The 13150-nt window shown below is 30.8% G+C and overlaps 1 protein-coding gene across 2 annotated transcripts; it reads right to left on the reverse strand.

Moving 5' to 3' along the window:
* Positions 1-658: 658 nt before the first annotated feature.
* On the reverse strand, positions 659-6332 carry LOC140864712 (uncharacterized). Of its 2 annotated transcripts, XM_073269038.1 has the most exons (5): positions 6218-6332; positions 5942-5988; positions 5267-5837; positions 1773-3657; positions 659-1599 (listed from the first exon to the last, which is right to left on the reverse strand). In XM_073269038.1, the coding sequence occupies exons 1-5, from the start codon at positions 6242-6244 to the stop codon at positions 1511-1513; spliced, it is 2619 nt and encodes an 872-aa protein (XP_073125139.1). In that variant the 5' UTR covers positions 6245-6332; the 3' UTR covers positions 659-1510. The 2 variants fall into 2 exon arrangements, with proteins under 2 accessions (XP_073125139.1, XP_073125138.1); XM_073269037.1 differs by having other exon boundaries at positions 659-3657; positions 6218-6330.
* Between the last annotated feature and the right edge of the window lie 6818 nt (positions 6333-13150).

Raw genomic sequence — 13150 nt, forward strand, 5'->3', positions numbered from 1 at the left:
ATGTCCGTCGTAAGATGAAGTCTTAGGATACCACAAGGGTGGCATCTCATTACCCAAAATAAACTGTGTTATTGAGTTCACAGATGCCAGAAATAGTTATCCATGAAAACAGATGTTAGCATTTATTTTTGTTCTCCTTCCTCGTATCAAATTTTTCTTCTTCCCTACATCTCTCCAGACTCCACATGATAATTAATTAATTTTAACTAAACTTTTCATCGTTTCTCAGAAGCACTCTATTAGTATATCTAATATATGTTATTTTAAAATTTTAAATAACTTATCCAACCATTTTTTGCAAGATTTGACACGTAACAATTTACCAAAAACCATACTTCCCTTGAAAGTCTACTCCCCAGGCAAAACCAATCATCGTGATTACCTTTTTTTCCTCTGGAATTGAAGATTCCGTTTCTGATGTGTGGATTCTAATGACAATGTTAAGTTTTTACCTGAATAAAATGATCTAGGTTGCAGTAAACAAATTGACAGAAAGTTAGGCGCCAAGACTTTTATATATGTCCAGGAGCCTGTTATATTAAGACATATCTTCTTTCTTTGTGTCACACAATCCCCATCAGCAACTATACTTGCACGATAATCCGCATACGACCAGTTATTCTCAGGACAGGATAAATATGCAACAATGCATGGGATATATAACACCATCAGACTAGAACAAGGTGGAGTGGCATATCATACCTGCGTGGTACGATTTCGACGATGAGGTTAGAGGTTCATATCTGCGTGTCTATTCGACGAACTGTAATGTTTTTTTCAAATTGCAAGGAGTGATACATCAAACCGGAGTGTATATGGCAACCGCATGATCCCATTGTTGAGGCTTGAGATCATATCTGCTTGTATATTCAACAAACTACTGTCTTCCAAATATACTTGCACATTTAGCAAATGGCAAGGTACATAGTTCATAAATTTCAGCTTTGAGGAAATCACAAGCCACATGTACATACAAATTGTTACTTCTAGCTGATGATAAAAGGGAGCATTCCTCGAGCATTGCAAGAAGGGGGGGGGGGGGGGGGGGGGGGGGGGGGGGTTGAAAGAAGTAATATGATCAGTTTCGACAAATATGATCGGAACAGTACTAAAAAATGTAGATTTTCACACTCCAAAAAACTGAAATCTGCTGTTGTTGCCGCAAGGGGACCGCTTTGATACAAATGTTGGAAATCTTCAGTATATGCTTGTTCCAGTTGTCAGCCTAGCATTACATGAACTTGAAAATTGCAATTTCACTGAAGAATAATTCTCACCACTTCCTAATTTTTTCAAAAAAAAAAAAACATTTGGCTAAGTGGCTTTATCAATATCTTAAATCGTTTTCGAATCTAATACTCATAGGCTTCGATGGGACATTGAAAATGTTACTGAAATCCTAAACTAGGGATCTTTTGGGGAGTAAAGGAAAATTTTGGCACAGCTAAAGTTGCCTTTATGGCTTTCTTGTTGTGATAGAATCCTCTAGTGTCAATTCTTACTAGATCCTTTATCCAGTATTCTTTTCGTTGCAATATATTTTTTGGCCAGCAGATCCGTCCACGCATGGGATGGCAATAAGCTTTAGGTTAAGAGACGCTGAAAAAATCAATCCAATAGATTAGTTCCAAGCATTGCAAGTGAATGGTGTCCACCGCCAAAAGTACAGTTTGAGTGACAGTATCTGAAAAATCTTCCCTCCTCTAAAACATCAACAAAGAATGGGGTTGGATTCAAAGAAGAACTTTGAGTCTGAGTAGATAGGGCTTCACCTTCAATATCCGGGTGCATGAAAGGAAATCTGACAGCTGATTTAGGACTGTGAAGCCAATTCTGGTTGTTTTTCAGTTCATTGGCCCTACATATCACAATGGGGTGTGAGTCCTGAAGAGCAGGTATTGGTGTGGGTAGCTCAAGGCTGAATATCTTAGATTCGCATGGATTCGTCAAGGCTTCTGCGAATACAGGTTTACTTCTGTTTACTGCAAACGAAGCATCTGGAGAGACAGTACCATATAAAGTCTGGACAGGAAAATTATTCTTGTGCATTGTAGTTTGACCATGAAGCTGAGGGAGAGAATGCATACTTTCTGAACTGAATTTCATTTCTGATGGACAGGTCAAAGTGTCTCTGAGTTCTCCTAATCTTCCACCAACTATAAATTCTTTACCCATCAAACGAACTGTTGAAATAACCTTCTCATTTCCTGGAAACTTCTGGAAATCTAATTCACAATTTCCTTTCCCATTACTTTGACATTTAGAAAAATCAAAATTTGACGGAACACCAAGAGATTTTGCTTTTAGATTGTCCTGAAAAGGACACAAGTTCAACTGATCCACTGATGTCCTACAATCCCAGTTTCTGCAGTCTGGATTATTACCCAAGCATTTTGACATGACATTGCTAGGTGTAGATAAACTGGGGGAAGGATCTGCAGTCGTGCTTGAATTCATCTGACAAAAGTCCCAGTCAACACTTGAATTTAATTTGATCAACTCTCCTTGTAAGGTCAGAGGCAATCCTAAGAAACTTTCAGTTACGCCATATATGCCTCTTTTTTCACAAAGATATCCTCGTTGGTTCCCATAAGTCGAGGCACATAAAGAATGCATATATTCCATTGGAGAAATGGTAGGAAATGTTTGATACAGAGAAGGATGGGAAAATAAATTTTCCATCTTGCTTTGAGATGAAACTTGAGGAATATAGTTGACTCCTCCCCTATTATACAGATAAGGAACTGAAGGCTTTTTATATGCATCCAAATAATCCTCCAAACACAACGAATGGAATCTTGCACCAGAACTCCGTAAATCTTCAACCAGGCTCCCACAGTTAGGATTCGATGGATCACACATCATCTTGATATTTTGAGTGTGACAACACTCCAGAGGCCTGCAAAAGAATCCAGGAGGATAGGCATGCACTGGAATTTGAGGTGCTTCTTTGAGGCCACTTTCAAACAAATATCTTTTTAAGTCGTGCAATGTGTTTTGTTCTGATGTTGCAGACCCGCTAAAAAATTCATCCATTTTGTGCTGCTTTAAGTAGTTAGTTGTATCGATCGAACACCAATGGAAAGTTGATGGCTCCTTACATGAATGTCCAATGCTAATCTCCTTCTGTATTCTGTTGGATAGTTCCTCATTTCCACTGGTTTCCCCAAAACTTGAATCATTTTCTATCCCCTGAACATCATCTCCACAAAAAGAAGCAGCAACATCATCCATATCTGAACCATTTAATATTGGCACCTTCAAACATTCTACAGAAAGCAATGATTTTCTCGCCAATTTAATCATGTCATCCTTTTTGGAGAAAGTAACGTGTTTGTTTTCTTTTTGTTTTCCACGATTATTCAATTGAAGAGGCTCCTGCAAGATATTTTTTGCTGAATTCTGAACCGAAATTATTTTCGAGTGATTCTTTAAAATACCACGCAGAGGAAGTATTTGGTGGTGGTTCTCCGACATAAACTTATAAGCTTTATGAGACTTGGTCTTCTCATCTGCATCTAAATCACGCGGTCTTGACTTTCTCTTCTGGATCGAAACACGATCATGTATACCATATTCTGACTCCGTATTGTATAATGGAATTAAATTTCCATTAGCATTATCTTGAGTTCGCGATTTGAGCTTTAAACTTTTTTCCTGCCAAGGTTTGGAAAAGATTGAAAACAGAAGGAGAATCTATCACAGGCAGTGGCAATAGAATAAAATATATTCCCAGTAAAAGGTTATATGGATAAGAAATTATTATCATGATTAAATTAAGAGAGAACATTTGTGATTATAACTAAGTAAAACATTATAACCGACACAAAATGCTATTAACCTACAAGTTCTCCATAAAATAAAGGTTGTAGGATCTTAAAGAAAATAAAATCTTTTTCAAACAAAGAAAAAAAGTTAACGCTATTTAGTCCATAATTATAAGCTGTGTTGACTTTGTTACATTTTACGCTTAACAAAAATTCTAAAAGTTATATAATACTACACTCAACACACAACGACGGAAGGTAAGTATGAAGTGAAGATGAGTTGAGAAGGAAGCCAAAATATGGATTTAGCTTCATCAGGAAAAAAAATCTAAAAACTAGTGATATCTTATGTAACTGATCAACTGAAAAGAAATAGACTACACCAAAAAAAATATTGCTGAAAAATGTTATTAGTGATATAGTTTCTTTCTTTGCAATTACAAAACCTTTAATTATGTTTAAGGGAAATATAACAGGTGAATAGCTTATGATTTAGTTTCGATAGCCGTCTTTTTAGGCATACATTCGTGACAATAAGGTTGCTTTCGCGTTGAAGGATTTGAAATACGATGATTCTCAATTTCATATAATAAATACATTCTAGTTGTCTGAATGACTCTTAAACTTAAGGATTTCAAATCCTTTATCTACAATTTTATGCTACATTTCAACTTCAAAAACCCTATTTCATTCCAGTAGTCCTCCCAAGGTTAGAGCAAATATGCTGTAACAAATAAGCCTAGAATTGAGTATTCCATCTATCCCCGCAAAAAGGAGAGTGACAGTTTACTTAATAGCTGATTGATCCCAAGTCTACACATTGGTGTAGATGAGGATAAATCTGTGGCATTGTGCTGAAATATGCGTCGTCTCAAATTGCAATCATGAAAACTGTCAGATTAATAAAATAGACCGATATTAAGATACACCAAAATATCAAGACAATGATTGTTCATGAGAAACTTATGAATTTACTGTAGACGAAACAACGTGATTGATTTAGAACACTTTCTAGCTACCTCATAAAAAATATCTATGATAACCGTACTCCACATGCTGGGGCACCATCCCTCTTCCCTAGGTTGCTCATATCTCCCTAACACGAGAATCCCATCTAATTTCTGGGTTTTTAAACTTTCATATCTTTTGTATCGAATCTCATAGCAGCAAGTACAATAACAAAACTATGGCTCACATCTTTAAAGGTAAGCTACCAGCCTACCAGTATCTTCACCGATATTGATTCTATTTTATAATACAAGTAATAATAATGTGGTACCGTATTCTGGTTGAATCGTACCAAAAATGAGCATTCATGTTTCAACAACTAGATTAGAATCCAAAAGACCGTAAATACCCCCAATATTTTATGCTAAAGTAGTAAAGTTAATCATCATTCCTCAAGATTTCCTCGATATTTCATGATGGTAATAAACATTAAATTAAACCTGAAATATGAGTATGTGTAAGAAACATAGAAGAAAACCAAAATCACTAACCTTGTTTGGAACTAAGATATCCATTTCGTTATATCCTCTCCTCATCTTGCTCTTGAAGTTGTCCCTTGCTTTCTTCGTATTATTCAGCTTCCTCAACACGGTCTCCTTATTTTTCTTCTTTTCCTTGCTCTTTTCATTCCTTTTCCCTTTGAGGCCCCACTTGGAATTAGCGGAAAACCCATCTAATTCTTGATCATAATTATCTTTCTCCTCACCGCGAGTAATCACCGTTTTCACGGGGAGCGGCGCCGCAGCAAAAATCTCCACAATTGACCTCTTCTTGGGAGCCTTTACTACTCCAACACCTTCAACATCCATATCAGATTCCTCCACATCCTCTACGCCTCTCAAAGAGGTTTCTCCTTTTCCTTCAACCCTTTTCTTCTTCTTTTTTGAGCTTCCGACATCAATAGCCATTGATGAACGCGAATATTCGAGCTCATCAACCCACCAAGAGAATTTCTTGACTGTGATCGGAGGAAGGAATGAATCTACAGTTCGTTCAGTGGGAAAGGCATCAAAGGGCCAACTTTTTACCATGTCAACACTTCTCATCCTCGATGCATATTCTCTGCAGACAAACAATTACCCAGCACAAAATAAAACGCTTATCGAAAAAACACACGTCGTATCGGCAAAAAAAAATCTTAAAGATGGCATCTTTTTGCTACTCACCGGATAGAAAAACCCTCCTGCATCTCGGCGTCCAAAGCTTCCTTCACCTAGTGCGAGAAAGGAGCATAAAACCACGCAATAACGCAAATGTAAACCACACGGAAGCTACAGCTTGTAACGAAAGCAAAATTAAGAGTTAAAAAAACAAACAAGAAACAGAAAAAGCACTGCCGCACAGAAAGGATTACAAACTTCCCGATAGACCCATGAATTTTACAAGGAAAAATCACAGCCAGAAAAAGAGATGCGAATCACAAAAGAGAGAGAGAACAGTACTAATAACTTGGGGAGAAGGAATGGCATGTAAGATGGGGAATTCTTTATGCGTTTTCCCGCTTGAAAAGGAGCAGTAAGAGTGAAAGCGTGGTGTGTGAAATGGTGGTGTCAATCCATTTTTCCGCTCCCTATTTATGACTGAAAGCGACCTATGAGAACCCCAAACCGTAACCTGCGTACAAAAACTTTTGATGTAACTTGTAGGAATATTTTTAGTTTATTTATATTTATATTTATTTAAATAGGTTTTTTTTTACCCTATCTCACGGATTTTATATACTAATATTCCACGCACTAAAAATTCGCGTGCATAAATATTTTATATTATATTTAAAAATAATAAATATTTTTTTTTATATTTTTAAATTGAAAGATGATAGTTATTAGTATTAAAAAATATTTTTGTTCATCCATTAATTTGACTAAGATAATTATTCTAAGGGGTTCATGTATTATTATATTGTATAGATGCATTATTATAGTGTATAGATATATAGATACATCCGTAAAATTTTATATTTTTGATATAAAAAAATATAATATTTTGGATAAATGATTCAAATGAAATATTTGTCTTATAAAATTAATCCATGTATATTTTAAGAGTTTTTGTATATTTAATTATTTATAATTATAATTTATTTGCATTCACCTCTCTGTATTTCATGCATTTTATATTTATTATTATATGTACTTTGCGAAAGGTAAAAATTATAATAGTGAGGATGATGTGTGGATATGAATGTTATATACATGAAATATAATAGAGTTAAAGTGCAAATTATCTATCAGTCTATTTTATTTTATTTTTTTGTAGATATTTGATATTCATCTCATTTATCAAACGTGAAAATTATAATATATCAATGGAGATAAATATCAAAATATAAAAATAGTGGTGTTAAAAAGCATAATATCCATATATTTACTTTTTTTTTTTGTTTTTTACGTCGAGAAGAAAATTATAATTAAATTTTGAACTCGAAATATTATCTCAAATTTTAGATTTTTTTGCCAAATTTATTATATATGATCTGGTTTCGTTATTTCTTTTTCCTACTGTTTTTATATAGTTTTACGCTCACATATTTTAAAATTATTACATTTCAAAAAAAATTATTTAATATTCTCAAAAAGTGTGTGTGTATATATAATATCCATTTTGATTGTTATATCTGAACTTATGTTTGACTTTTATTTTATAATTTGCGTAAAAATTATATCAACATTTATATATATAGTTATTTTATCTCAGACATCACTATGTGAACAACGATGAGTGTCATGAGATGGTTTCGTGAACATCTGACGAAAAATTAACTTGCTCATGAAGGGCCCAACAAAAAATCGCAGCATCTCAGCACAAACATCTCACGGGCAATGGCGAATTTTTTTTAAAAAAAGTATGTATTTATAAATTTTTAATAATTTTGGATTAATTTTATATTAGTTCGGATAACTCAATTCAAAATATTAAAAAATTTGAGAGTTTACAATTTAATCCGGATAAATAAAAAATCTTGGCTCCGAAATTACTCATGGATGCTCATGCGGTCTCAAGATCAACATATCAAAATTGATTGATTGTTTAATTTTGTGTGTGTATGTGTTTCATGGATATAAATAATGAAAATTCATATAGCACATAACCAAGGACGGAGGAGCCACATCCAACCTGTGTGACCCAATTAAAAAAATAATAATAACGAGCCTAATGATTTCGTGTTCTTCCCAAATTCATTCTCATTCTTTTGTCAAAAAAAATATAGTTTAAACTCTGTAGGCCCACATAATTTTTTCTGATGAAATTCGGTACAAAACGTTAAAATATGGTACAAATACATGATATTTGAGTATCAACTGTTTCAAATCTAGTACAAATGTATGATTTTTTAGTACACAAATATGTAAATAAATATCGATATTAATGACATGTTGTCTTCTTTGAAAGAAAATCGATACAAAATATCAAAAATATGGTATTAATATATGATATTTGAGTATCAAATATGTTAGATCTAGTGCAAATATATGATTTTTGAGTACTAAGAAAATATTGATACTAATGACACATTTATCTTATTTGAATGGAAATCGGTACAAAACGTTGAAAATATGGTATTAATATATGATTTTTGAGTACCAAATGTGTTAGATATGATACAAATTTATGATTTTTTAGTATTCAAACATATGTTGCAAATTAATATTAATAAAGATGTTTCAGGTTTTGTACTCAAAATTTTATTTCTCATACCCGATCTTAAATAATTAGTACTTGAATATCATGTATCCGTACTATATTTTCAATATTTTGTACCGAGTTTTTTTGATTTAGTATTCAAATATATGTTGCAAGTTCATATTAATAAATATTTTCAGGTTTTATACTCAAAATATTATTTTTTTATACTCAATCTTGAATAATTAGTGCTCGAATATCATGTATTCGTACCAGATTTTCAACGTTTTGTGCCGAATTTCATCCGAACAAATTATGTGAGTCCAGGGAGTTTAAACTATATTTTTTCTGACAAATGACTGAACATGTATATGTATTTTGGGTTCAGTGACTGAATGCTAATTTACACTATATTCAATCCAGGGTTTTAATGACTTTTTAAAATGATAAACTTATGTGGATTTTTATTGAATTTTATGAAATCTCACGGATTTACAAACAGACTTCCGTGGATTCTTTGTAGATTTTTCGCATTAATTTTATAGAGATTTGTAAATTTTTCATAAAATTACATGAATTTGTATATTTAATATATCTTATCATTTTTCGTGTATTTATTTTAGAAAATAATTATTTGACATAAATAAAAATTTAATTTGATTTTTTTTATTATTGATGAAAATAAATTTCATTTATTTTAAATGTATATATATATATATTAATTTAACAAAATTAAAAATTTTTGCGGTTGTGTAAAGTTAATTTTTTTTAAACATATGATAACTTATAAATTATTTTATCAATTATATCATAAAAATTTATCTGTCAATTTTTATTTTTTTATCATTTCTGTTATGCGACTATTCAAATATTTGAATTAAGTCATGTTATAATTTTTTGAATCATATATTATTATTATTATTAAATATTATAATTATTGGTATAAATCATATATTAAAAAGCACAAAACAATTCAAAATTTTCAAATTTTTGAATAATAATTTTTATTTTGATTTCAAACTATTCCAAGAAATTTAGGAAAAAAACGAAGAAATACGTGAAGATATATATATATATGTATGTGTGTGTGTGTGCATTTTGAATATGGAAGAGAGTGGGAATGTGAGATAGATAGGAGCGAGGAGATGTGAGAAAGAGATAGAAATAGTGTGTTTAATTTTAGAAATCCATCCAATTTTTTTTTGAGTTAGATCATAGATATTTTTTATAAATATAGTTGTATCGTGAGCATTAAAGTTTGTATGTCAATGAATTTCATGGAATTATTAAAAGTTCATTGACATTTGAATAACACCATACATTTGTAGATTTTTTAAAACTCAAGGTTGAATACCACTTGACTTTCAACACTCTAAAAAAATCTATTTTGAATACCACTAGACTTCTAAAATCCACAAAAATCATCAATTCTCCTCCATTGAATGCACCCTCTAAATCTGCAAATTTGTTATTGATTTATGTAATTCAGAGTCTATTATTTTGATTTTCGTTAAAACAAAAAAAAATCATCTCATATAGATTTGAAACTCTAGCTCTGTAATGGTACATAATCACTTATCAAATAAAATATATTCGTGTTTAATTTAGATAACTAAAAATGAGCAATCAAAATATTAGAGTTATTTACAAATGTTATTTTACATAACACATAGAAATATATTATATAGGTAGTGTTTGAGAGAGCTTCTAGCTAGGAAGCACTTCTCAACTTTTTCTTAACAAAATTTTGAAATTTTGTGAAGAAGAAGCTAAAAAGTGCTTTCTAGAAGCTCTCTCAAACATTATTATAAACTAAATGTGCACGTATTTGCAGGTTGATAAGGTAAATTTGTGCGCAATATAAACATTATATATTATGTTCGCAATTAAACGTATACTCATCGATCATGTCCTTACTTTCAAATATGTGTAAAATTGTTTACTTTTTCACACAGATTAATAATTAAAAAACAAAATTTACAAACATTAATGATTAATCTTCCTTATCTTCCTTGTACCCAGGTAGGTGCGGCTCCACTAAGGGACAAGAGGGGGGCAACTTAATTTTTTTTATTTATAAACATACTAAAATACTCCTACATTTAAAATACAATTGTAATTTATGAATATAAATTAGGGACCAAATACGAAAATATAAGAGAGGGGCAAAAAAATTTAACTTAAGTTTAATTGTTTAATGTATGCAAGGTGACCCAAAAATTTGTGGCGCATAGTCTAAAAAAATTGAAGCCCAAACATTAAGTTTTTAAACCTAAGCACGAATGAGTTTTAAGATTTTTAAACTAAAAACAAATTGTCGAAGCAAGGATCAAAGGCATACAAGATTGTGATTTTGACTTTGATTTTACCAGTCGCAACAGCTGGAGTTAACATATAATTTTTTGCTGTGAATATTATTACGAATATTAATTACTTATACTGAAAAATATATATTATGTAGTTTGTCGAATAAAATTATTATTAATTATTTTCAGAAAATGTCAAGTCATATGGATAAATTGTAAGTTAAATTTGAAATCTAACAATATTATTTTAATTTCAGTACCATATTAAATTTTGTTATATGTAATGATTATATATATGTGTGTGTCAGTGTGTGTGATCTTTGGTTTTGTCCGGCTGTCCTCACTTGATAAAATTTTTGTTCCGCCTTGCTTGTATCCTTATTTATTTTATTCAAAATTTAGTTTCACCTTTTCATATACTTATATAATAGAGGTATATTAGTAACCATAAAAGGAAAAATTCTTACTGAATGTAGAAATTGGATTATATATTTGGGACAATTTTAAAAAAAAACTATATATTGGAGATTTGGGAGGGATGAACATTTAATATATGTGATAATAATATACTCGATCTCATAAAAGATATTAAAGGCCTTTAATTTGCATGATATATCTCGTGGCATAATTTATCTTATCTTTTCAGACACTACTCTAATTATATATTTAAAAGTGAAGATTTATCAATATTTTTAGGATCACTGAAAAATAGTATGACTCATATATATTGATAAATCTCAACTCTTAAATTTATATTATCATATCTTTTTAATCGCAAACCTGGTAAATATCTAAACATACCCCCACACATATATATATATATATATATATGGCAAAATTATCTTATACTGATATATTGTTCACTTCTATTTATAATAATAAATTCAATCTTCCGTACATTGTTTGCTACTTTTTTTTTTCGAAAGAAGATAATAGCATTAAACGGAGTCAACAACTATTACATCGGAAATAAAGGAGGGTGAAGGGGAAACACGACCTTCCGAATCAGACACAGAACCTACTACCCTAGCTAAGGCATAAGCAACTTGGTTCGCTGATCGCTTGACAAAAATGGTTGCTACTTATAATATTGTGATTGAATCAAAATATTTCTTTAATTTCCTCATCATTTCATGCCTCCATTTTACTTATCATGATTCAAACTAGGGCGGTTTTCTGATCACTATATTCAAACCAAATTGTGATGTACGGTTGGGTTTGAAAAATATTTTTTATCGCGGTTTTTTATATAAAAGTATATGTACAGTTTCGAATGGTGATACGATTTTTCTTATGAACAAAGAGTGATAAAAAAAACTTACAAACAAAAGAAAATTTTAAATAAATAGAAGCTAAAATTAAGTTAATAATAATATTAATAATATTAAATGAACAATAATGTCTTTCAAATAAAAATATAATCTAAATTATGTAAAATAAAAATTATAGAATAAAACAATAATTTAACCATGCAATCTTATAGTTCAAAATAATATCAAGCAAAACGAAAGAAACAAATGTTTTAGTAAATAACTAGTATTACTTATTTCACAAAATATTTGAAGTTTTCAACAAAGTTTCGAAGAGAATAATACTTATAGTTGACAATTGAGAAAATATAATAAATTATTTGACCACAGTTAAAGCAGTGACATGAAAATAATTTTTATTTAATAATCAATTTTGCTCATATACTTATTTTTTTATTTATAAAAAAAGTTTTAAAAGTATATTTTTTTTCAGCCTACAAATTTTTCCTTAAATGTGCATGCATCATAAATAAGAATATAAAAAAATTAATGGAAATGTGAAATAGTATCATTAAATTTTAATCCCTCAAGTTCCGTTTATTGTATTTAATTTTTTTATTTTGCATCATCATGAATTTAATATTATCATTTTGAACATTGTGTAAAATTGAGTCAAAATTGAACAAAAACTCTAATAAAATTAGGCTTTATTTACTAGCCGTTTAATGTTAAATATATAATATTAAATATAATCATAGTAAAACACTACGCGGTGCGATCTGTACGGTTCTTCATTCAAATTGCCATCACACCATTATATGAAGTGTTGTTTGATTGTTTATTTTCAATCGCGGTTTTAGTAAAAAAAAATCACACTTGGTGGTGTGGTGTGGTGTTGTGTGGTACGGATCGGTCGGTTTGAGCGGTTTTTAATAAAATTTGATCGCCTCTAGCTAATTCAAACTTTAAATTAACAGCGTCCGAATTTTGATTGAAAATTAAGGATGCAAGCCGCATCATATGTATTTTATGTGCAAATTAAAAGCTCTCGTCATAAATATGATCTAAATTGGATTTGTATCCGTATGAATCTCAAGCCTTTAAAACGAATATGGATCTAATTAGTAACTTCCAATATATAACTACGAGAACATTGCCACGGGCGTCGGATTCGAATCCGAATTCGGAACCGTGG

This window comes from Henckelia pumila, chromosome 4, assembly GCF_033568475.1.
Source record: "Henckelia pumila isolate YLH828 chromosome 4, ASM3356847v2, whole genome shotgun sequence".
Classification (NCBI taxonomy): domain Eukaryota; kingdom Viridiplantae; phylum Streptophyta; class Magnoliopsida; order Lamiales; family Gesneriaceae; genus Henckelia; species Henckelia pumila.

Coding starts and splice junctions, on each gene's coding strand:
- LOC140864712 (XM_073269037.1), bottom strand. CDS start 6,244: ATGCCATTCCTTCTCCCCAAGTTATTA. Junction 5,838..5,941: donor CAGGAGGGTTTTTCTATCCG/GTGAGTAGCAAA, acceptor GTTTGTCTGCAG/AGAATATGCATCGAGGATGA. Junction 3,658..5,266: donor ATATCTTAGTTCCAAACAAG/GTTAGTGATTTT, acceptor AAACCTTGGCAG/GAAAAAAGTTTAAAGCTCAA.